The following is a 24,936-nucleotide window of genomic DNA, read 5'->3' as shown; positions in this document are numbered from 1 at the left end:
GTACAGGGGGTCCCTCCCTGGCCGTGCTCCCAAAATGAACCGCAATAGGGAGAGAGGACACACCCTTCATTATGCTGATTACTTTTCGAACACCCCGCTCTTCAAGCCGGATAAATTCCGTCGTCGTTTTCGTATGGCAAGGCATGTGTTCAATCGTATCCGAGAGGGAGTAGTTGCTCATGACCCATACTTCGAGTGCAAGATGGATGCTGTCGGTGTCAAAACCGGCGGATCTCGGGTAGGGGGTCCCGAACTGTGCATCTAGGCCGGATGGTAATGGGAGGCAGGGGACACGATGTTTTACCCAGGTTCGGGCCCTCTTGATGGAGGTAAAACCCTATGTCCTGCTTGATTAATATTGATGATATGGGTAGTACAAGAGTAGATCTACCACGAGATCAGAGAGGCTAAACCCTAAAAGCTAGCCTATGGTATGATTGTTGTTCGTCCTACGGACTAAAACTCTCCGCTTTATATAGACACCGGAAAGGGCTAGGTTTACACAGTGTTGGTTACAATGGTAGGAGATCTACATATCCGTATCGCCAAGCTTGCCTTCCACGCCAAGGAAAGTCCCTTCCGGACACGGGACGAAGTCTTCAATCTTGTATCTTCATAGTCCAGGAGTCCGGCCGAAGATATATTCCGGCTATCCGGACACCCCCTAATCCAGGACTCCCTCAGTAGCCCCTGAACCAGGCTTCAATGACGACGAATACGGCGCGCAGATTGTTTTCGGCATTGCAAGGCGGGTTCCTCCTCCAAGTACTTCATAGAAGATTTTGAACACAAAGGTAGTGTCTAGCTCTGCAAAATAAGTTTCCACATATTGCCATAGAGAGAATAATATTTACACAAATCTAATCTGCTGATGTATTCCGTAGCGTGACACCACACCACAGCCAAGTCTTTATTTGAATCGTTTTATTGTTCTACCTCAGCGCGTTTAGCGAGGCGGTTTCCTTGGCACGTCTTGTTAAAGCAGATATCGTGTCCCCTTATTCCGGGATTCTCATCAATATGGGCGTGGGTAACCCAACCGCGCCATTGACTATAGCACTTGGGAGATAAGCGAGTTTTACCAGGCTGGTGGGGACGCATAGTCGCGTCCGCTCATATAAGGGGATAAGGATCCACCTTTTCATCCACGCATTCTTCCTCCTTTGCCTATCCATTTCCGCGCACTCGAGCTCCAGCGCCCAAGTCCGCACACCCCACCTCAACCTTCTCCAGCCATGTCCGGAGCGGGAGGCAAGTGGGTGGTCTCCTCCGTCACGGAGGGACACATCAAAAGACTGAGGAAGGCCGGATACTTGTCTAACGACATTGCGCACCGGCTTCCCGAAGAGGGGCAGCTCATCCCCACCCCTAGGCCCCATGAGAGGGTGGTGTTCCTCCCCCATTTCCTCCGCGGACTGGGCTTCCCTCTCCACCCATTTGTCCGGGGGCTCATGTTCTACTATGGCCTGGATTTTCATGATCTGGCCCTGAACTTTGTCCTCGACATCTTAGCGTTTATCGTCGTGTGCAAGGCTTTCTTCCGCATCCGCCCCCATTTCGGCCTATGGCTCAAGACTTTCAATGTCAAGCCGAAGGTGGTGCGCGGCACCCAAGCGGAGTGCGGAGGCGCCATGGTGGGTAAGATGCCCAACGTCCTATGGTTCGAGGGCTCCTTCGTGGAGTCCCTAAAGGGGTGGCAGTCGGGGTGGTTTTACATCACCGAGCAGCGCGACCCTGAATGGGTCGCAGCCCCCGAGTTCCGATCCGGACACCCTACGCGGCTCGCCTCCTGGAAAGAGACGGGCCTGTCGTGGGGTAAAAAAGGAGAGCTGACCGGACTCCAAACATGCGTCCAAACCCTGGTGGACAGGAAGCTCAAACTTGTCAACGTAGTCCAGGTTATGCTCATCTGCCGGATCCTCCCGTGTCAACAACGGGCTTTCAACCTGTGGGAGTTCGACCTGGCGTGGCACCGAACTCTGAGCAGGCTCTTCGACACGACGTACGAAGATGCCTGGAAGGTGCTTTTCAAGGGCGCCGAGGCCCCTCCATCCGCTACCGAGGATCGCGGATTCAGCACGCAGCGTCACGCTCATGCGGTAAGCTATTTTTACCTTTTACAGGGTATTAGTTTTTCATAGTTTGACTCCATGCAGGATCTAAGCTCCCTTACCTTTGACAGGATTGACAGGAGATGTCCGGACAGATCAACTGTCCGGCTCCTTTGCCCGAAGGCCCAGCGGACGCTCGCTTGGCGAAGCTGCTGGTTCCGGCACCCTACGTGGTGCCGGAGAAGAAGGCCAAGAAGAAGGCCATGGGGACTCGAAAGAGTGCCCGGCGCTAGGAGGTCCCGGATTCATCATCCGATGACTCCAAGGCGCACTCCTCCCATGAAGACGAGGAGGAGGAAGAAGAGACATCTCCTCCTCCAGCGGGGGGAGGGAAGAAAACGAAGGCCGCCCCAACTGGAGAGGCCGAAGGGTCCAAGAGGGGGAAGACCCCTCCTCCGAACTACTCCACCAACGCCGACGATAGCAAAGAGGAGTGGCCGCACAGGGCCAAGCCCCTGGCGAGATCGTAAGTATCCGGATATTAGAGTGATTCATAGTATTCCCCCATCGCACAGTTTTTCCTTACGTTGAACATGATTGTGCAGTCCGCCCAAGGCCGGGCTCGAGCGGCTCCCTGGATTCGTCGGATGTGAATTCGCTTCTGACGGCTTCCTCCCCCCACCCTACGGACAGCGCCGAGGTGGCGTCCCAACAGGTTCCAAGACAGGAGGAGGTGGTCCTGGAGGCGCCGCAAGGCAATCTCCCGGACTCCAGGCGTAAAGGGGATAGAACCCCCAAGGGCTCCAAGTCCGGCCTTGAGCCGGACACCGCGCCGGAACCTTCAACGGTTCCGGACTCTGGTAGGCAGCCTCCTTCCAAGAGGAGGAGGCCTACCGAGCCGGTGACCTCCGTCCAACCGGAGGCACCGGACAATTTGCTGGAGACGCTTAACCGCGCCTCCATCGACGAGGAGCACCGCACTATTATGAGTGCGGTGATCCAAAAGGTTTAGTCCGCCAAGAGCGGACTGACTGAAGCCTGTGCCAGCCTTCTAACAGGCTTTGAGGTAAGTAAAGAATATGTAAAAATATTACCGCATAGACAGTAGGCCCTGATGCTCTGTTCGGCATTCGGAAAGAAAAGCCGAATAGAGGATCTAATAACATTCGCAGGAGTCTAACATGATCAAGTCAATATGCGTATGCAGGCTTCACTCCTGGCCTCCGCCGCACTGACTGCGGAGGTGGATACGCTGAAGCAGAACCTCGAGCGGTCCGAGCAAGAGCTCGGCCTAGCCAAGCAGCAGCTCGAGGAGAAGGGAGGTAAGAAATACCTTATTGAAATATGTGAAAGGTGCAATTGCAAAAAGTAACAGGATTAACGCGGCTATTGTAGGGGCCACAACTGAGGTGGCGACCCTTAAGCAAGCGCTGTCCGAGGCTGAAAAGAGGGCGGCCACGGAGCGCACCAAGCGGGAGAAGCATGAGACGCAGGTTGGCGAGGTGCGGCAAGAGCTCCAGGCTCTCATGAAAAAACATGAGAGTTTGGAGCTTCACTCGAAGACGCGAGAGTCTGAGCTCGCGGCGGCCATTGAAGATGCCAAGTCTGCCAAGGCCGAAGCCCAGAAGACCCTCCAGGAGGTTGAGGCAATAAAAAAGATAGCGGCGGGTAAGGCATTCTTTATGCAAAGCAAGCACATAAAAGTGAATTACTTGTCACTTACCCGAATCCGGAGCTCTCCAGGAGCATTCGCAGACTTGCCCCGTAGCGTGTCGGATGCCGCCGCCTTCTACCGAGCGAAGGAGGGAAGCTCGACGGAGAAGGTGTTCTGGTCTCAGTATGCTGAGGCCGAACACCCGGTGCCCTTAAGGTGGCCGAACAGGCCATGAAGGGCCTCATAGTCCGGCTGTGGCCTGGAGAGGCCATGCCTGGGAGCTACTTCGGGCTGGTGAGGCGGCTGGTGGAGGCCTGTCCAAGGCTCGAAGTCATCAAGCGCTCCGTATGCATCGAGGGTGCCTGTAGGGCGCTTGCCCGTGCGAAGGTGCACTGGGGCAAGCTGGATGCTGAGAAGCTTGTGAAGGACGAGCCACCGCCGGGCAAGGAGCATCGCAAGCCCGAGATGTATTATGAGGGCATTCTGAAGGGTACCCGCCTTGTGGCGGATAAATGTTCCATGAATGTAATTTTTCAGTGAACTCGCTCGTTTTGTCCTGTGCGCTGAAAACTTGTTCATGTGCGCTAAGCAATGCTTTTTGAATTTAAAATATTACCTTGTGTGCGGTCGTTTATCAAATTTGAGAGATGTCAAGTCGTCGGCTTCTGCCCCCATGGCACGAGTGCTGGGGTGTTCGGGATAAACATGAGCGCTCTTTTTCCCATTCTTGGGTCCTTCGAGGGAGGCGCTCAACACAACGAACAAGGCAATCAGACTATAATGCTTGAACACTCTCACTTAGCCATAGAATTCTATAATTTTAAATTTCGGCGAAGCCCCTAGTGTTCGGAAGACCGAGTTCGGGGCGCTATCCACGCCTAGGCCAGACAAAGCCGACTCCTCGCTCTAAGCGGCATAAGTCTTTAGGGACTCGAAAACCTCTCGAACAGCGACCAGCTCTCGCCTCATCATGACGGTCAGTTTTAGCGTTCTCTACTGAGGTGCTTAGCCCAGCTCAACTGGGGCACAATCGTAGTAGTTCTCCTAGTGCTACCTTAGCCGATATGACGGAACGTAAGGTACCAAAACATAGGAGCCGGGCAAACCCAACTATTGACCCAAGACATGATTCGGAGCTGATGCATATAATGCTATAAGTTTGGGGTGCCGCACTTGTGAAAGTGTTCAGACTTCTCACACCATGTTGTGGGGTACTTAAGCCCCTGGCGTATTGGCCGTACCAAAGTGTACGGGTGCAACATGTCATTAATGAACATATATTCGTAAAAAAGAGGTAATGCAATAATAGACGGAAGCTATGCATTGTTTATTTAAAAAAAGCTGCGATCAAAGCAGAACGATACAAATAGTGCGATAAGCAAAAGATGGGACTATCAAATATGTCCTTTCCAGGGGCGAGCTGCGGAATGTTATGCGAAACAGGTATACTGCTCGTTATAGAGACCACCTTAGAGTTCCGTAGTGCAGCGTAGCTTTCTGCTTCCTTGGTTGTATCGTTTGTGCGGCAATTGTACTGCCGGACAAGCCTTCCGAAGAATGGAGTCCTGAAAATAAGAGAAAATTAAGAAATCGGCAGCCCCTAGTGCGGTTTAAGCCGCGTTTCGGGCATGCCGTGATGGTGCCCCTCCCCTTGTGCCCATGGTATTTCCAGAGCGTAGTTATGTACGCGCAGCACTGGTTTCGCAAGTTCGCGAGGGCTGGGGTTGGGGCCGCATTGTTACGCTTGCTCTGAACGTGTCGGGCGGTCTTGGTGTAGGTTACTCCGAGCGCGCTTGACGGTGTCCAGACGTTTAATGGCCGTACTAGAGAATTGCCTTGAGAGGCTGCTTTGTACTTCCGCTGCGATAGCCGCCATATGCTCCTCCGTTCGGAGAGAGCGTTCGGTGTTTCCATTAACCGTGATGACGCCTCGAGGGCCTGGCATCTTGAGCTTGAGGTATGCGTAGTGCGGCACCGCATTGAACTTGGCAAATGCGGTTCGCCCGAGCAGTGCGTGATAGCCACTGCGGAACGGGACTATGTCGAAGATTAACTCCTCGCTTCCGAAATTATCCGGAGATCCGAAGACCACTTCAAGTGTAACTGAGCCTGTACAGTTGGCTTCTACACCTGGTATGATGCCTTTAAAGGTCGTTCTAGTGGGTTTAATCCTCGAGGGATCGATGCCCATTTTCCGCACTGTATCCTGATAAAGCAGGTTCAGGCTGCTACCGCCGTCCATAAGGACTCTAGTGAGGTGAAATCCGTCAATAATTGGGTCTAGAACCAACACGGCGAATCCGCCATGACGGATGCTAGTAGGGTGGTCCCTTCGATCAAAAGTGATCGGGCAGGAAGACCATGGGTTGAACTTTGGGGCGACTGGCTCCATCGCGTATACGTCCCTTAGCGCACGCTTTCGCTCCCTCTTGGGGATGTGGGTTGCGTATATCATGTTCACCGTCCGCACTTGTGGGGGAAAACCTTTCTGTCCATTGTTGTTCGGCGGCCGGGGCTCCTCCTCGTCATCGCTATGCAACCCCTTGTCTCTGCTTTCGGCATTTAACTTGCCTGCCTGCTTGAACACCCAACAATCTCTGTTGGTGTGATTGGCTGATTTTTCGGGGGTGCCATGTATCTGGCATGAGCGGTCGAGTATTCGGTCCAAACTGGACGGGCCTGGAGTATTTCTTTTGAATGGCTTTTTCCGCTGACCGGGTTTAGAGCCTATAAATCCGGCATTAACTGTCGTATCCTCGGCACTGTCGTCGTTAATGCGGCGCTTTTGCTTGTTGCGACGCGACCTGCCACTGTTGTCCTTGGTATCCGAATTACCAGGGCCCTTGGTCATGTTATTGCTGCGAGCTAGCCAGCTGTCTTCTCCCGCGCAAAAGCGGGTCATAAGTGTCGTGAGGGCTGCCATAGATTTCGGCTTTTCCTGTCCTAGGTGCCGTGCAAGCCACTCATCGCGGATGTTATGCTTGAAGGCTGCTAGGGACTCTGCGTCCGGACAGTCGACGATTTGATTTTTCTTGGTTAGGAACCGTGTCCAGAATTGTCTGGCCGATTCCTCTGGCTACTGAATTATGTGGCTTAGGTCATCAGCGTCTGGTGGTCGCACATAAGTGCCCTGGAAATTGTCAAGGAATGCGGCTTCCAGGTCCTCCCAACAACCAATTGATTCTGCTGGCAAGCTGTTAAGCCAATGTCGGGCTGGTCCTTTAAGTTTGAGTGGGAGGTATTTGATGGCGTGTAGGTCATCACTGCGGGCCATGTGGATATGAAGAAGATAGTCCTCGATCCATACCGCAGGATCTGTTGTGCCATCGTATGATTCGATGTTCACGGGTTTGAAACCCTTGGGGATTTGATGATCCATTACTTCATCTGTGAAGCATAGTGGGTGTGCGGCGCCTCTGTATTGGGCTATATCACGACGCAGCTCAAACGAGCTTTGTCTACTGTGTTCGGCCCGGCCAGATTTACTGTATCCGGCGTGACGAGTACCGTCTCATGCCGTGGGGCGCCCACGTGATCCGTAGATCGATCTTGTTTGCCTTGCCTTGTCCTCCAATATATCTCGCAGGTCTGGCGCATTTTCCCATGCCTTGGTAGTTTTTGAGCGGCGACGGGGTGCGGCTTGAGTGGAGGGCCGAGAGGCCTCTCTGTCGCGGCCACGGGGTGGCCGGTCGGCCGCATCATGCGTTGGTGATGTAGGTTTAAGTGATTCCTCCTCTAATTGGGGTAGCAACATGCGCTTTGGGTAGCTCTTGGAGGGGCGTTCGAGTTCATACTCTTCGGCCGCAAGGACTTCAGTCCATCTGTCGGCTAGCAAATCTTGATCAGCTCTAAGCTGTTGCTGTTTTTTCTTGAGGCTGCTCGCCGTGGCCATAAGCCTGCGTTTGAAACGCTCTTGTTCGACGGGATCCTCCGGCACGACAAATTCGTCATCGTCGAGGCTTGCCTCATCTTCGGAGGGAGGCATATAATTATCGTCCTCGACCTCTCTGTCTGCCGCTCTCTCATGAGGGCTGGCTTCTCTATCCTCCTGTGTTGAATCTTGCTGGAGGTGGTTGTCTTCGGCACTGTCCGGGGTGTTATTATCCCCCGTGCCGGAATCACCGTTTTTATTTTGGCGGGATTTAGAGCGGCGCCGCTGACGCCGGTGCTTAGGATGCTTCTTGGAGGGGTCATCCTCCGCTGTTCCATCGTCATTGCCTTCTTTTGGGGTGTCCACCATGTATATATCATACGACGAGGTGGCTTTCCAGTGCCCTATAGGCGATGGTTCTTGATCGTCTCCTACATCGGCGTCCATACTGTCGATGTCTTCGGAGTCGAAGTCGAGCATATCGGTTAGATCATCGACAGTGACTACGAAGTGGGTGGTGGGTGGGCTTTGAATTTCTTCATCATCCACATCCCAACCTTGCCGACCATAGTCCGGTCAGGGCTCTCTTGACAAAGAGAGAGACTTTAGTGAATTCAGAATATCGCCGAAGGGCGAGTGCTGAAAGATGTCCGCGGCGGTGAACTCCATGATCGGCGCCCAATCGGGTTCGATCGGTCGGGGTGCGGAGGGCTCGGAGTCCGGAGAGGAGTCCGGCCCCTTGGAGTCACGGGCTTCGCAGAGAATAGGGCTGGTGTTCGGCTCGATCGCCGTAGAGATTGCAGCCCCTGAGGCGGTGTCTAACCACCCATCCTCGGTTGGTGTGATCGGCTCCGAGCTAGGGGTCGGAGCGGACACAGGTGCGGCCTCTAGGGCACTGTTCGGCGGCAGAGCTAAATCATGCCCATCGTGACAGTGCGGCGCACTCGGCTGTGGCTCGAATCCGTCGAAGATCAAGTCTCCGCGGATGTTGGCCGTGTAGTTCAAACTTCCAAATCTGACCTGATGGCTAGGGGCGTAGCTTTCGATCTGCTCCAGATGACCAAGCAAATTGGCCCGCAGTGCAAAGCCGCCGAATGCGAAGATCTGTCCGGGGAGAAAAGTCTCACCCTGGATCGCATCGCTGTTGATGATCGGAGAAGCCATCGGGCCTAAAAGTGACGACACAGAGGAACTCTCAATGAAAGCACCAATGTCGGTGTCAAAACCGGCGGATCTCGGGTAGGGGGTCCCGAACTGTGCATCTAGGCCGGATGGTAACAGGAGGCAGGGGACACGATATTTTACCCAGGTTCGGGCCCTCTTGATGGAGGTAAAACCCTACGTCCTGCTTGATTAATATTGATGATATGGGTAGTACAAGAGTAGATCTACCACGAGATCAGAGAGGCTAAACCCTAGAAGCTAGCCTATGGTATGATTGTTGTTCGTCCTACGGACTAAAACTCTCCGGTTTATATAGACACCGGAGAGGGCTAGGGTTACACAGAGTCGGTTACAATGGTAGGAGATCTACATATCCGTATCGCCAAGAAAAGTCCCTTCCGGACACGGGACGAAGTCTTCAATCTTGTATCTTCATAGTCCAGGAGTCCGGCCGAAGATATAGTCCGGCTATCCGGACACCCCCTAATCCAGGACTCCCTCAGATGCCTTTGGCAAGCTTGGATTCTCCTCTTACCAGAAATGTACCGCGGCCATCCGCATGCTTGCATATGGAATTCCAGGCGATCTGGTGGATGAGTATGTGCGTATGAGCGAGTCCACATGTCTGTTGTCACTGTACAACTTCTGCAAGGCCGTGGTGGTAGTGTTTGGCCCTGAGTACTTGAGGGAGCCAAATGCCGCTGATATAGAGAGATTGTTGGCGACCAACGCAGCTAGAGGTTTTTCATGCATGCTAAGAAAGCATAGATTGTATGCACTGGGAGTGGAAGAACTGTCCATTTGCTTGGCAGGGCCAGTACAGGGGGCATGTTAAAGCGTGCACTGTCATATTAGAAGCGGTGGCTTCGCAGGATCTTTGGATATGGCATTCTTTCTTCGGCATGGCAGGTTCTCACAATGATATCAACGTGCTGCAACGTTCTCCAGTCTTCGCAAGGCTTGCAGAAGGCCACTCCCCACCTGTCAACTTTGAGATCAACGACCACTAATACAACAAGGGATACTACCTTGATGATGGCATATATCCTCAGTGGTCAATTTTTGTGAAGACAATCTCGAACCCCCAATGTGAGAAGAGAAAGAGGTTTGCCCGAATGCAAGCGAGTGTTAGAAAGGATGTGGAACGTGCTTTTGGTGTGCTTTAATCCCGATGGGATATCGTTCGAAAACCTGCACTGGCATGGGATGAAGGAAAGCTTTCGGAAGTGATGACTGCTTGTGTGATCATGCATAACATGATCGTCGAGGACGAGCGTGATGACAGGGTCTTCGACCAAGGATTTGATTATCAAGGTGAAAATGTTGAGCCCCTGCACCAAGAATCGACCATATTTAAACAGTTTGCCCAGTTTCATCATGAAATGCGTGATTGGCATACTCATTTGGATCTTCAAAATGACTTGGTTGAGCATGTGTGAACTCACATTGGCAACCAATAGATGTATTGGTTCATTTATGTTCATTCAAGACAATTTTGATTTGGTTGTAAAACTATTTTATTAAAAACAATCTTGATTGGGTTGTAAAACTATTTTTATTTTCAGAAAATTAATATTTAGACGTGCAAACTTGTTTTGGACATTGAAATATGAATATATGGCAATTTTTTGACCGTGGCGGACCGGATGGGGCCAAAGAATGTGGCCGTGTGCTGGGCGCACGACCATCACATCCCAGGACAGGCCCGAACACGACCTCATTGCACTATTTAAACGGACGAAAACTGATCAAAACAGACGTCCGTCTAATATCGTGCGCTGGAGTTGGCCTTACACACTCTCGGGCCTTTCGCCCTTATCCACGCAGAATCCGCTGCCTTTCTCGCTTTCATGGAAATTCCGGACCCAAAGGCAGAAAAGAGTTGGGGCGAAAAAGGAGATAATCCGGGGAAGCTTTACTTGTTCCCTTTGCACTACATACAGGGAGGGAGGGAGGGAGGGACGTCAATTTCATTTCTAGGAGCGATGCAGACAAAGGACTGATGGAATATGCAAAGGCCAAGCCAGATGGACCCCCAAGACATTCGTCCCCAGCGCAGCGCAGCGGCGCCCACACCGATTATCAGAGGAAACCACCGAAAGAGTCCAAAAGAGAAATTAACACCCATCCCGATCGTGCAAGCAGGTGGTGCACGGCCCGCCACGGAGACGATCCGCTGGAAGCACGTTTCTGCGTGCGTGCGTCCGTGCGTGTTATCAGACTCAGAGACAAGGAAGAGATCCAGCATCGTCTCCGGCGCCGGTGGCCATGGAGCGAATTCCTCTGGAATAAAATGCAGCCGACAGTCTAACAGGGCTGTCGGTACGCCGAACGCGCAGACATGATGCCGATGCGGCCATGCCGGGGGCGGCCGAATCTGATAGAACAAGCGAATTAAGAATCGGAACAAATCCACGTTGCGACGAAGTAGAGGAGCAGCACGCAGTTTGAGGCGATTGGGAAGATCAGAGTAGACGTATCGGGCGTCTCGTTTAGGGCGGTGATGGCACATGGTTGGCTGCAAGTCGGCAACTTGCAGCAAGGGGCCGCACTCTGAAGCCTGATCAACGACGGCATGGGACGCAACAGCAACTTGCGGTCGATGTGCGTGTATAGAAAATGTTAATCGCGAATCAGAAAGATGTTAAACGTGTATAGAAAACATATTTCTAACGTATACGAAAATTGTATAATGTCTATGGAAAGAATAGACATCATAAATATACATAGAAAAAAATGTTAATCATGTAACTGAAAAATATTAAATGTGTATATAAAAAATGTTCCTGATATATTAAAAAATGTACAATGTTTGTGGGAAAAGTAAACATCAAAACTATATGTTTACAAAATGTTCATCATATATTTAAAAATGATAAACGTGTATACAAAGAATTATTCTGATCTACACAAAATATGTATGATATGTATCTAAAAAATAGACATAAAAATATATGTCTTCAAAAATGTTAATCATGTATTTAGAAAATTTTAAACGTGTATAAAAATATGTTCCTAATGTATAAAAAATACAGTGTGTATGCAAAAGTAGACATAAAAAAACATGTGTCTAAAAAATGTTAATCATGTATTTAAATAATGTGCAGCGTGTTTATAAAAATATTTCTAATACATACATTTTTTTACAATGTGTATATAAAAAAGTAGACATAAAAAATATATATCTTCATAAATGTTAATCATATATTTGGAAAACATTAAATCTGTATATAAAATTGTTCCTGATGTATACAAAAAGGTAAAATGTGTACGAAAAAGTAGACATAAAAAATACATGTTCAAAAAATTGTTAATCATGTATTTGGATAAGGTTAAACATGTATATAAAAGTGTTTCTGATCTGTATAATAAAAATATATGTTTTCAAAATTCTAATCATGCACTTAGAAAATGCTAAATGTGTATATAAATATGTTTCTGTTGTATACAAAAAATTACAATGTCTGTGAAAACAAGTAAACATAAAAAACATGTCTAAAAATGTTAATCAATTATATTTGAAAAAAATTAAACGTGTATAAAAAAATTCCCGATGTATACAATAAATATACAGACATAAAAATATATGTTATCAAAAAAATTAATCATGTATTTGGAAATTATTAAATATGTATATAAAAATTGTTTCTGATGTATACAAATAAGTAATATGTGTATGAAAAAATTAGACATTAAAAAATAATTGTTAAGAAAATATTAATCATTTATTTGGAAAAAATAAACATGTATATCGGAAATGGTCCTGATCTATATAAAACAATGTACAATATGTATGTAAGAAGTAGACAGAAGCGAACAACCAACCAGCAAGGAATGGATGAATATGAGCTGGCCCAGTACCGTAGGTCGCAAGAAATCCTTCAGGCGAGACTTGCTTGCATCTTGCGTTGAACTTAATATAGCTCTAGTGCCGGCCCATGATCCTAGACCCATAAGTGGCTCTCATATATTTGGGTCATGCCTAGGCCAGCAAAATTGCGGATAGCATTTCAGGTACCGAGGCCCAGCCCGTACTATGTGGAGCAACTAGGACATTTCACAACATGAGGAAATGGCGACAAAAAAAAAAGTTATACTCTCTCTGATCCATATTAATTGTCGTTGTTTTTGTACAAAGTTGTATTCGAGTACGAAATCCCTACCTCAGGTTACTTTAACATTGAGACCCAGATTTGTCGGCAGTAGATCCTGCACAGTTTGTACATACGTACGTACTTCCTCCGTTCCAAAATAGATGACCCAACTTTATACTAAGTTTAATATAAAGTTGGATCATCTATTTTGGAACGGAGGAAGTACGTTCTATCTATTGGTCAGATAGACCCAATGATAGCTTTGCTGGTCGTCTCTTTGGTGGATCATCTCATGTGGGTCGTGAGTAGCCGATGGTATATAATATCTTGTTTAAAAACGGAGACCAACAATTTGTCTCATTTTATCAATTAAGAAGAATTTAAGAGTGTTACAAGGCGACTAGTTGAAAGAAAAACATGGTCATTCTGGGTACAAACATTTCTATTCTCGTGGCACCAAAGAGCTCAAGTGCCTCGCACCCGCCATCCCCGAAAGCATGCCCTCAACCTTAACCTTGGTCGTAATGGAGCCCGGCATCGACGGAACATTCCTAAAAACACTAGCACTCCCCTCACACCATATCTCCCAAGATACAAGCATAACTAGAGAAGCCAAAGCCTTCCTTGTGTGGTCGTTCTTTAACTAAGCTGCCCCATCAACAATATCCACTTGGTACAGGCCTAACCATCTTTTGTTGTCGCTCCAGATGCATCTTGTGTATCTACACATGAACAATATGTGTGCCACTATGTCTGGTTCCTTCTTGCGTAATTGACACAGGCTAAGATTTGACCACCCTCGACGTTGGAGCCGGTCCGTCGTTCGCACATGGTCTTGAATGATGAGCCATGCAAAAAATATAAGCTTCGACGGTGCCCCAATTTTCCAAACCACCGGCTTAATAGAGTCAGAACACGTTCGGCTGCTGGTGCTCATCTCACGCCACACGATCGTAATTCTTACAATGGAGCTCGACCGCACTAGCGTCTTGTCCTGGTTTTATCCCGTTGATGAAAACCCACGAGCAATGCTACATGTACGACATTGTCCGTACGGTTTTTTATTCGACATGCCACCGGGGGGTTTCATCAAGCCCGTTGTGTGGAGCATGACCTTTGAATCAGTCATCGTACAAGAATCAGAGTTATTCCGGCCAGGTCCTTCGGCGTGAGTTGTGGTGTATCCAGGGGCGGAGCCAAGATTTAGACTTGAGGAGGGCGAAGAAGACATCACACGTTACAATATGCTAGGTCTTGGTATAGATAGCGTATTGATAACCAAGCATATGCTTTGGCAATAATAATGCATTTATTTTCACTTAATCTCGATGATGACCATGTCTCGCTCAACAAGCAAGTTGATTATCTCATCCGAGTTGACCTTTTTAGGTATTTATTTCCAACAGTAACAATCATGTGATGCATATTTCTTTTAGAAAAATAAACACACACTAATTATCAGTAAATTAGTAGATCATTTTATAGGATAGTGTACAAATTAACCTTGTATACTGTAATTCTGGAAAATAACTAAATAGTGGTACTACTAGTGGTAGATTGTGTAGACAAATCTGGTTTTAAAATTCAGTGCTTTATCAAGTAAATATGTATACGTATGGTGATAAAATACCTGATTGGCCGGACAGCCGGCGGGAGTGCAAAACAAAAATCTATGAAATCCCTGCATCAGGTTAAGTTGAAACCCAGATTATCCGACGGTAGATCCTGCACAATTCTCATGTACTATGTGCATACCTTGTTGTGATAGGAGAAGCCATGGCGCTATATCGAGGCCTTCAACTGCTACATGATATTGAGTGCTCTAGGATCATTGTTGAGTTTGACTATTTAGAGCTCATCAACGTTTGCACCGGAGATTCTGATATATTGACACCCTATTCCACAATTCTGGTTGATTCTTTCCAATATACTTTCTCCGTTTCTAAATATAAGTCTTTTTAGACATTTCACTAGGTGACTACATATGAAGCAAAACAAGTGAATCTAAACTCTAAAATATGTCTATATACATCCGTATGTAGTTCCCTAGTGAAACCTCTAAAAAGACTTATTTGATTCATAGGGTAGGGAAATCATTGGAATAGAAAAGTCATAGGAAATGAGATGACATGCATCTCAAATCCTATGAATAGAAATAGGAAAGAAGATGCCCTTTGATTCACTTCATGAGATTTTTTCCATTGAGTCTAGCCTAATGTTTATTTTCCTATAAAATATGGAGGATAGGAAGAATTATGCCCTTTGATTCACTTCATGAGATTTTTTTCATTGAGTCTAGCCTAATGTTTATTTTCCTATAAACTATGGAGGATAGGAAGAATTCCTCCATATAAATAGTATTTCATTCCTACAAACCAAAGGACTATAAAGAAATTTTTCCTACAAAAATCCTATCCTATGGAATTCCTACAAAAATCCTCCAAACCAAAGGAGGCCTTATATTTATTTACGGAGGGAGTACACATGAAATATCGTCAATTCAATTCAGGCATTGCTCCAGGGGAAAAGCAAACATCTTGGCACATGTTTTAGGTAGACATGCATATCTCCAAATTGATGTATTTTCTTCTGCAAATACGCAAGGCTTGTGTATCATTTCATTGATAGAAGAGAAATGATATGTTTACTTTGGAGATATGCATGCCTACCTAAAACATGTCTACCTAAAAAAATAATTACGAGGAAGGATGCGACACATTGACACGAACGCAAGTCTACCTAAAACATGTCTACCTAAAGCAAAATAATTACGAGGAAGGATGCGACACATTGACATGAACGCAAGAAGACACGAGCATGGTGCCGGAGCAGAGAGACAAAGGATGATCAGCCCAAACAGAGAACACAACATAGCTAAACATGCCTAGCCCAGCTAGCTTTCTATGCTTTCAAAGACCAAAGTAAACATCTTGGCACATGTTTTAGGTAGACATGCATATCTTCAAATTGATGTATTTTTTTCTGCAAATACGCAAGGCTTGTGTATCATTTCATTGATAGAAGAGAGCAAAATAATTACGAGGAAGGATGCGACACATTGACACGAACGCAAGAAGACACGAGCATGGTGCCGGAGCAGAGAGACAAAGGATGATCAGCCCAAACAGAGAACACAACATAGCTAAACATGCCTAGCCCAGCTAGCTTTCTATGCTTCCAAAGACCAAAGTAAACATCTTGGCACATGTTTTAGGTAGACATGCATATCTCCAAATTGATGTATTTTCTTCTGCAAATACGCAAGGCTTGTGTATCATTTCATTGATAGAAGAGAGCAAAATAATTACGAGGAAGGATGCGACACATTGACACGAACGCAAGAAGACACGAGCATGGTGCCGGAGCAGAGAGACAAAGGATGATCAGCCCAAACAGAGAACACAACATAGCTAAACATGCCTAGCCCAACTAGCTTTCTATGCTTTCAAAGACCAAAGTAAACATCTTGGCACATGTTTTAGGTAGACATGCATATCTCCAAATTGATGTATTTTCTTCTGCAAATACGCAAGGCTTGTGTATCATTTCATTGATAGAAAAGAGCAAAATAATTACGAGGAAGGATGCGACACATTGACACGAACGCAAGAAGACACGAGCATGGTGCCGGAGCAGAGAGACAAAGGATGATCAGCCCAAACAGAGAACACAACATAGCTAAACATGCCTAGCCCAGCTAGCTTTCTATGCTTCCAAAGACCAAAGTAAACATCTTGGCACATGTTTTAGGTAGACATGCATATCTCCAAATTGATGTATTTTCTTCTGCAAATACGCAAGGTTTATGTATCATTTCATTGATAGAAAAGAGCAAAATAATTACGAGGAAGGATGCGACACATTGACACGAACGCAAGAAGACACGAGCATGGTGCCGGAGCAGAGAGACAAAGGATGATCAGCCCAAACAGAGAACACAACATAGCTAAACATGCCTAGCCCAGCTAGCTTTCTATGCTTCCAAAGACCAAAGTAAACATCTTGGCACATGTTTTAGGTAGACATGCATATCTCCAAATTGATGTATTTTCTTCTGCAAATACGCAAGGTTTATGTATCATTTCATTGATAGAAGAGAGCAAAATAATTACGAGGAAGGATGCGACACATTGACACGAACGCAAGAAGACACGAGCATGGTGTCGGAGCAGAGAGACAAAGGATGATCAGACATGCATATCTCCAAATTGATGTATTTTCTTCTGCAAATACGCAAGGCTTGTGTATCATTTCATTGATAGAAGAGAGCAAAATAATTACGAGGAAGGATGCGACACATTGACACGAACGCAAGAAGACACGAGCATGGTGCCGGAGCAGAGAGACAAAGGATGATCAGCCCAAACAGAGAACACAACATAGCTAAACATGCCTAGCCCAACTAGCTTTCTATGCTTTCAAAGACCAAAGTAAACATCTTGGCACATGTTTTAGGTAGACATGCATATCTCCAAATTGATGTATTTTCTTCTGCAAATACGCAAGGCTTGTGTATCATTTCATTGATAGAAAAGAGCAAAATAATTACGAGGAAGGATGCGACACATTGACACGAACGCAAGAAGACACGAGCATGGTGCCGGAGCAGAGAGACAAAGGATGATCAGCCCAAACAGAGAACACAACATAGCTAAACATGCCTAGCCCAGCTAGCTTTCTATGCTTCCAAAGACCAAAGTAAACATCTTGGCACATGTTTTAGGTAGACATGCATATCTCCAAATTGATGTATTTTCTTCTGCAAATACGCAAGGTTTATGTATCATTTCATTGATAGAAAAGAGCAAAATAATTACGAGGAAGGATGCGACACATTGACACGAACGCAAGAAGACACGAGCATGGTGCCGGAGCAGAGAGACAAAGGATGATCAGCCCAAACAGAGAACACAACATAGCTAAACATGCCTAGCCCAGCTAGCTTTCTATGCTTCCAAAGACCAAAGTAAACATCTTGGCACATGTTTTAGGTAGACATGCATATCTCCAAATTGATGTATTTTCTTCTGCAAATACGCAAGGTTTATGTATCATTTCATTGATAGAAGAGAGCAAAATAATTACGAGGAAGGATGCGACACATTGACACGAACGCAAGAAGACACGAGCATGGTGTCGGAGCAGAGAGACAAAGGATGATCAGACATGCATATCTCCAAATTGATGTATTTTCTTCTGCAAATACGCAAGGCTTGTGTATCATTTCATTGATAGAAGAGAGCAAAATAATTACGAGGAAGGATGCGACACATTGACACGAACGCAAGAAGACACGAGCATGGTGCCGGAGCAGAGAGACAAAGGATGATCAGCCCAAACAGAGAACACAACATAGCTAAACATGCCTAGCCCAACTAGCTTTCTATGCTTTCAAAGACCAAAGTAAACATCTTGGCACATGTTTTAGGTAGACATGCATATCTCCAAATTGATGTATTTTCTTCTGCAAATACGCAAGGCTTGTGTATCATTTCATTGATAGAAAAGAGCAAAATAATTACGAGGAAGGATGCGACACATTGACACGAACGCAAGAAGACACGAGCATGGTGCCGGAGCAGAGAGACAAAGGATGATCAGCCCAAACAGAGAACACAACATAGCTAAACATGCCTAGCCCAGCTAGCTTTCTATGCTTCCAAAGACCAAAGTAAACATCTTGGCACATGTTTTAGGTAGACATGCATATCTCCAAATTGATGTATTTTCTTCTGCAAATACGCAAGGTTTATGTATCATTTCATTGATAGAAAAGAGCAAAATAATTACGAGGAAGGATGCGACACATTGACACGAACGCAAGAAGACACGAGCATGGTGCCGGAGCAGAGAGACAAAGGATGATCAGCCCAAACAGAGAACACAACATAGCTAAACATGCCTAGCCCAGCTAGCTTTCTATGCTTCCAAAGACCAAAGTAAACATCTTGGCACATGTTTTAGGTAGACATGCATATCTCCAAATTGATGTATTTTCTTCTGCAAATACGCAAGGTTTATGTATCATTTCATTGATAGAAGAGAGCAAAATAATTACGAGGAAGGATGCGACACATTGACACGAACGCAAGAAGACACGAGCATGGTGTCGGAGCAGAGAGACAAAGGATGATCAGACATGCATATCTCCAAATTGATGTATTTTCTTCTGCAAATACGCAAGGCTTGTGTATCATTTCATTGATAGAAGAGAGCAAAATAATTACGAGGAAGGATGCGACACATTGACACGAACGCAAGAAGACACGAGCATGGTGCCGGAGCAGAGAGACAAAGGATGATCAGCCCAAACAGAGAACACAACATAGCTAAACATGCCTAGCCCAACTAGCTTTCTATGCTTTCAAAGACCAAAGTAAACATCTTGGCACATGTTTTAGGTAGACATGCATATCTCCAAATTGATGTATTTTCTTCTGCAAATACGCAAGGCTTGTGTATCATTTCATTGATAGAAAAGAGCAAAATAATTACGAGGAAGGATGCGACACATTGACACGAACGCAAGAAGACACGAGCATGGTGCCGGAGCAGAGAGACAAAGGATGATCAACCCAAACAGAGAACACAACATAGCTAAACATGCCTAGCCCAGCTAGCTTTCTATGCTTCCAAAGACCAAAGTAAACATCTTGGCACATGTTTTAGGTAGACATGCATATCTCCAAATTGATGTATTTTCTTCTGCAAATACGCAAGGTTTATGTATCATTTCATTGATAGAAAAGAGCAAAATAATTACGAGGAAGGATGCGACACATTGACACGAACGCAAGAAGACACGAGCATGGTGCCGGAGCAGAGAGACAAAGGATGATCAGCCCAAACAGAGAACACAACATAGCTAAACATGCCTAGCCCAGCTAGCTTTCTATGCTTCCAAAGACCAAAGTAAACATCTTGGCACATGTTTTAGGTAGACATGCATATCTCCAAATTGATGTATTTTCTTCTGCAAATACGCAAGGTTTATGTATCATTTCATTGATAGAAGAGAGCAAAATAATTACGAGGAAGGATGCGACACATTGACACGAACGCAAGAAGACACGAGCATGGTGTCGGAGCAGAGAGACAAAGGATGATCAGACATGCATATCTCGCTTGTGTATCATTTCATTGATAGAAGAGAGCAAAATAATTACGAGGAAGGATGCGACACCGTCGACTGGGACTCACTCATGGGCCTACCCCGGTAATCGCGTCACGTCCAGTGCCCAACCGCCAAACTGATTCACACTACAATATGTTAGAAAATGCTTACCAGGAAGTATGCGGGTGTCCTTTTAAACCGGCCCAAGTTTAGCTCGGCAAGCAGTATGGGACTAAATAAATTGCTACTCTATTTGCGAACGGTGGGGCACAATTTAAAAAAAGAAGACATCAATGACTCGAACTACCGACCTGAGCCTTCCAGGCACAGAAGCTTTGCCATCGGACCAACTAGCATTTCCGTTACTGCAAGCTCTACCAATTTTCTAGTGTTTGCATTTGGCCTGGTGGGTCGCACTCGTGGAAGGCCGTATTAGCACATCTTTCATACAGTAGGGGCTAATTTATAAATTTAACCAGGATTACGAGGCGTTTTCCTCCGAAACGCCTTCAAAGTGTATCCTGGCAATTTTTGAAACGCCCCCTATGCTTTGATATATTATGGCGTTTTATAAACGCCTCTAAATCTGCTGTCGCATTTTGCAAAACGCTCCTTTAGATATTACATATTACTGCATTTTCTCGGAATGCCAGCCTGTTTTGAGGCGTTCTTCATTAGTGTCTGCTAATGCGGGCCTTTGAAGGCACTTTGTTCAGAACGCCTTTAAAGAGAGATAGTCTAAGGCACTTTTTTAACGCCTTTTAGAAAATGCCTCTGTTTCTAAACCGTGTTGTAGTGAATGTTACTTATAATGTTTTGTATTTCCTTGATGCTACATTCTGAAATAATAAAATCGCCCTTCATAGAAAAAGACTCAATGATAGGCCGATAGCGTCGGTGGTGGAACATCTCGTGTGTGCCGTCAGGAGGCACTTTTCGCGGAGAGCAGCCAATGGGACAGAACACCGGACTGTAATTTCTGTTCTTTGGGTGGAGCTCGACCGCACTAATGTGCAGTGTCCTGCCTTGGCTTATCCAGTTGAACACCGACGGTGTACGTGGCAGGTCAGGATCAGCAGCGGGCCGCAACTTGCCAAGACGGGGAGCTCAGCTGATCAAGCTACAAGACGAAAATCACGATAGGATTTGCGACTTGGCCGGGGCTGCTGTAGTGCACTGCACTGGACCAAAAAGGGCATGGCGCCTCGTGCAATCGGAGGGTGAGGTGACAACCATACGCTGTCTGGTCTGGGTCGATTGGGTAGTGGGTCTCTGTAATACTACTCCCTCCGTTCTGAATTACTTGTCGCAGGTATAAATGTATTTAGATGTATTTTAGTTTTAGATACATCCATTTCGGCGACAAGTAATTTAAAACGGAGGGAGTAGCTCCCATGATTTCTGCAAGATTCATGCGCGACCGTTGTCGTATGACGATGCATCAAGGTTGGGCTGGCCATCACCAAGACTAGTCAGTTGCGCTCGTCGATGGCAACGGCTGCATAACAGCAGAGGTTTTTGAGTTATTTTAGACGATGCAGAGGTTTTCGAGTCGAAATTCGCCCGTCCGTGTCGTGAGAAGTGAGACGGCCCATGAGACTGAAGCACGAGGGACGAGAACAATTCCCAGGCCCACGGGCGCAGGATCCGCACAAAAGAGGTGCCGGTGGCCCGTCCCGATCGGCGTCGACTCCCTGGGGGCCGGGCATGGAAAGCCATGGGGATCCTGCATATCTCCGCCCACTCTCTCGTCCCGTTCCCGTCCTCCGGTACCGGTAGGCACAATCGAGGCGAGCTGAGGAGGACAGGACCCCCGACCCCGAGAGGAGATACAGGCGACGGCGACGTCGCCGTGGACAGTCTAACCCACCGCCCGCTACGAGCAACCCCACCCACAACCGCCGAACGCCTCCTCCTTTCCTTTCACCTCTCAGCCTGTAGCCGGAAATGGCCGTGGGTCCTCCGTCTCCGTTCCCGGCAATTCGAGGGCAAGGAAGAAGAAAGGGTACCATACCACAAGAACCATTTTGTCCTCGCAAGGTGGATGCGACTTCTGATTCTCCACCACCTCACGAAACAAACAACGGTGAACTCGAGAGGTGAGCTCACTTTCAGTTGAATTTAAACCCATGAAGAAAAATTGGCCCCAACTAGCTTGTGTTTGCATGGCCTCCATCTGTTTTGGTGTGAATTCGACACGGCCAACCACACGTCGCACGTGGTTTGCTTGGCCTCCATCTATTCATGTCACCCACCACCGTCTGAGGCCACGCCGGCGACACATCATCCACCTCGCCCGCTTTAACACCTCCTCCCGTCCCGATCAGAGATCGCCTCAGCGTTACGTGCGCGCCTAATCACGACCTCCTCATGACGCTCCTCGACGCAATCCCGTCCGTACCCATCAACCGTGTCTTTTCGCCCCATCTTTACATGCACATACAGAATAATAATACACTGCATAATCACTTCTGGGGACAGACGGAGGCATCGCAACAAAGTGTAGCTGGTGAGGATAGTGAAGCCTGGCACAACCCCATCAGATCAGAGTGCAACATACATGAATACATAATTTAAAGTGACAAGATGTCACAGCAGCACATACTAATAATTTGATGAAAGTGGGGCGCTGAGAATGAGACGGCAGACACTGATCGATCGATCTCAGATCCTCCTTAGTTTCTACTAGTAGTAGTAGTATACGCAGTACCACATGAATGCATTTGGGTAGTGATGTATTTTATTCTGGCTTCTACTAATCACAGGGAAATAAACAGTGAGGGAGTAGAGAGTAGGTGTATATGTGATGTGGCGCGTGTATATGTACGCGAAGAGTTCATCGTATCTGTACGGTGCTTATACGGGACGGCCGGATTAATGGCGGCAGCGTAGCAACCGACGGAGCTGGTGGTGGGAACGGAGTACTGTACGGCGTACTGATGGATCGATCACATGATGGCGCAGGCGTAGGAGGGGTCCTCCTCGCAGACGATCTTGTAGCCGCCGCACGGCGGGTACGCCGGCTGCTGCGGGTACGGCGGGTACTGCGGGTAGATGTTGTACTGGGGCGGCGGGGGCGCGGGCGCCGGCTCTTCCTTGCAGGAGCAGCCGCCGTGGCCGTGGCCGTGGCAGCAGCAGCAGTCCGACGGCCACGCCGGGTACGGGTAGGGGTACGGCCACGGGTACGGCACCTCCACGACCTTGGGCGGCGGGGGCGCGGGCTCCTCCTTCTTGGGCGGCTCCTCCTTGGGCGGCTCCTCCTTGGGCGGCTCCGGTGCCGGCTCGGGGCACTTGGGCGGCACCACGACCTCCGGCTCCGGCGGCACCACGACCTCCGGCTCCGGCGGCGGGGGCGCGGGCACCTCCTTCTTGGGCTCCTCCGGCGGCGGCGGCGGCGGCGGCGGCTCCACGATCTCGATCTCCTTGATGATCTTGCAGGCCTTGCAGCAGAGCTTGTCGGAGAGCTTGTCCGCGTCGAAGGGGCCCTTCACGATCACCTTGTTGTTCTTCTCATCGTACTCGATGTCGTCGATCACGAACTCGCCCTTCTCTGCAAGCACGCCAAGAATACCATCAGGCTCAAAGCTAACGCCGACACCAACAGCTTCTGATCCAGAAAACAGGATGTGCGAGCGAAGCACGTACCTCTGATCCTGTCGAGCACCCTCTCGATCTTGCGGTGGCAGCGGGCGCAATCCAGGTCCACCTTGATGATGATGGTCGGCATCTGCACTCCACACACACCTCCCAAGTCAGAATTCTAGCCGAAATTTTCCACCTTATAGTCTCTTCCTTCGCAGAACAGAGTTAGAAAATGAAACAGAGGCACGTCAATTTCACGCGAGCAGAGCAAGAGAGGAGATCGATCGATCTACCAACTGCCGATCGCAACCGATTCCCGCTACTATTCGCTAGGCACAAAAGAGGGAAACAATTGATGAGAAGAAAGGGCAGTTCGAAGCGTAGAACACACTCCAAAAAGAAACGGAATTAACTGGTGAATGAAAGCACACGCTTCCGCCATCAAGAAGGTTCGGCATGGCGCAATCAAATCAACCAATCATCCACACGCAGTCCTAAATCAAATGCATGTTTCTGATTTCGATCGAGAGAGAGGGAGAGAGACAACGATGTGGTGGTACTGGTACATCACCTTGATTGAGTCCTCTCCTCCCTGCAATGCGAGGGGGCGGGGAAGGGCCGAGAAGGAGCGGCGGTGGAGCGAGGGAATTGGATGGGGAGGCGGTGTGGATGAATGAGTACGCGGCTATATATGCGTCCGTCACCTGGCTCATCCGGGGGAGGAGACTTGCCGGTGGGAAGAAGGAGAAGAAGCCGGGCAGAAGAAGCTAGAAGCTGGAAAGGCAGCGGCACACACCACACGGCCCGCCAACGCTTGGCCTCGTTGGCTCGCACCGTCGACCACACCCGCCCGGGGGAGGCCGTCGCTGTCGTGGCTGTTAGTCGGCGTTCTCCCTCCCCGAGGATGATCACCGCACAGAAAGCTCCCTGCATTTTTCACGATGCACAGTAATTCTACTGGCGGTGGTAGAGCAAGCTGGATGTGACACTGAGCGATCAGTTTGCAGTGTTCTCGCACTGTGACGAAGGCAAGTGGCGCGCTGGCATTCGCTCCCGAGCCAGAGCCCACGGAACCACCCGGTCGAATTGTGCTTAACCCTGGGTGGTCATCTTTTGCTGTCATGATGACATGATCTGAGCTCGGACAAGAAATGGACCGGAAAGAGATGACCAAACTAGCCTGCCCGGTAGGGGCTTGTCAATGGTTGCCTAGTGCTAATCAGATGTTGTTCACAAAAAATGAGGACCGCGATATCTTGCCGACGGCAGCTGGGGAGGAAACCGGAGGACGACTCGTTCCCGGGGAAGGCTTGCATGAGATCTCACATTAGGTGAGGTCACTGAAATAGATTTTTTTTGTACATGTTCAAGCATTTCCAAACTTTTGGTAGACATGCATCAATGTT

General features: G+C 47.9%; 1 protein-coding gene across 1 annotated transcript; it reads right to left on the bottom strand.

Moving 5' to 3' along the window:
- Positions 1-22,467: 22,467 nt before the first annotated feature.
- Positions 22,468-24,362, bottom strand: LOC147972936 (uncharacterized). Its single transcript, XM_087521761.1, has 3 exons — positions 24,102-24,362; positions 23,594-23,675; positions 22,468-23,498 (listed from the first exon to the last, which is right to left on the bottom strand). The coding sequence occupies exons 2-3, from the start codon at positions 23,673-23,675 to the stop codon at positions 22,897-22,899; spliced, it is 684 nt and encodes a 227-aa protein (XP_087377887.1). The 5' UTR covers positions 24,102-24,362; the 3' UTR covers positions 22,468-22,896.
- Positions 24,363-24,936: the final 574 nt, after the last annotated feature.

Source organism: Triticum urartu, chromosome 5A, assembly GCF_056163025.1.
Source record: "Triticum urartu cultivar PI428250 chromosome 5A, HENAU_Tu73, whole genome shotgun sequence".
NCBI lineage: Eukaryota > Viridiplantae > Streptophyta > Magnoliopsida > Poales > Poaceae > Triticum > Triticum urartu.
Note: the sequence above shows the minus strand (reverse complement) of the source record. Positions and strands in the feature narration are given on the sequence as shown.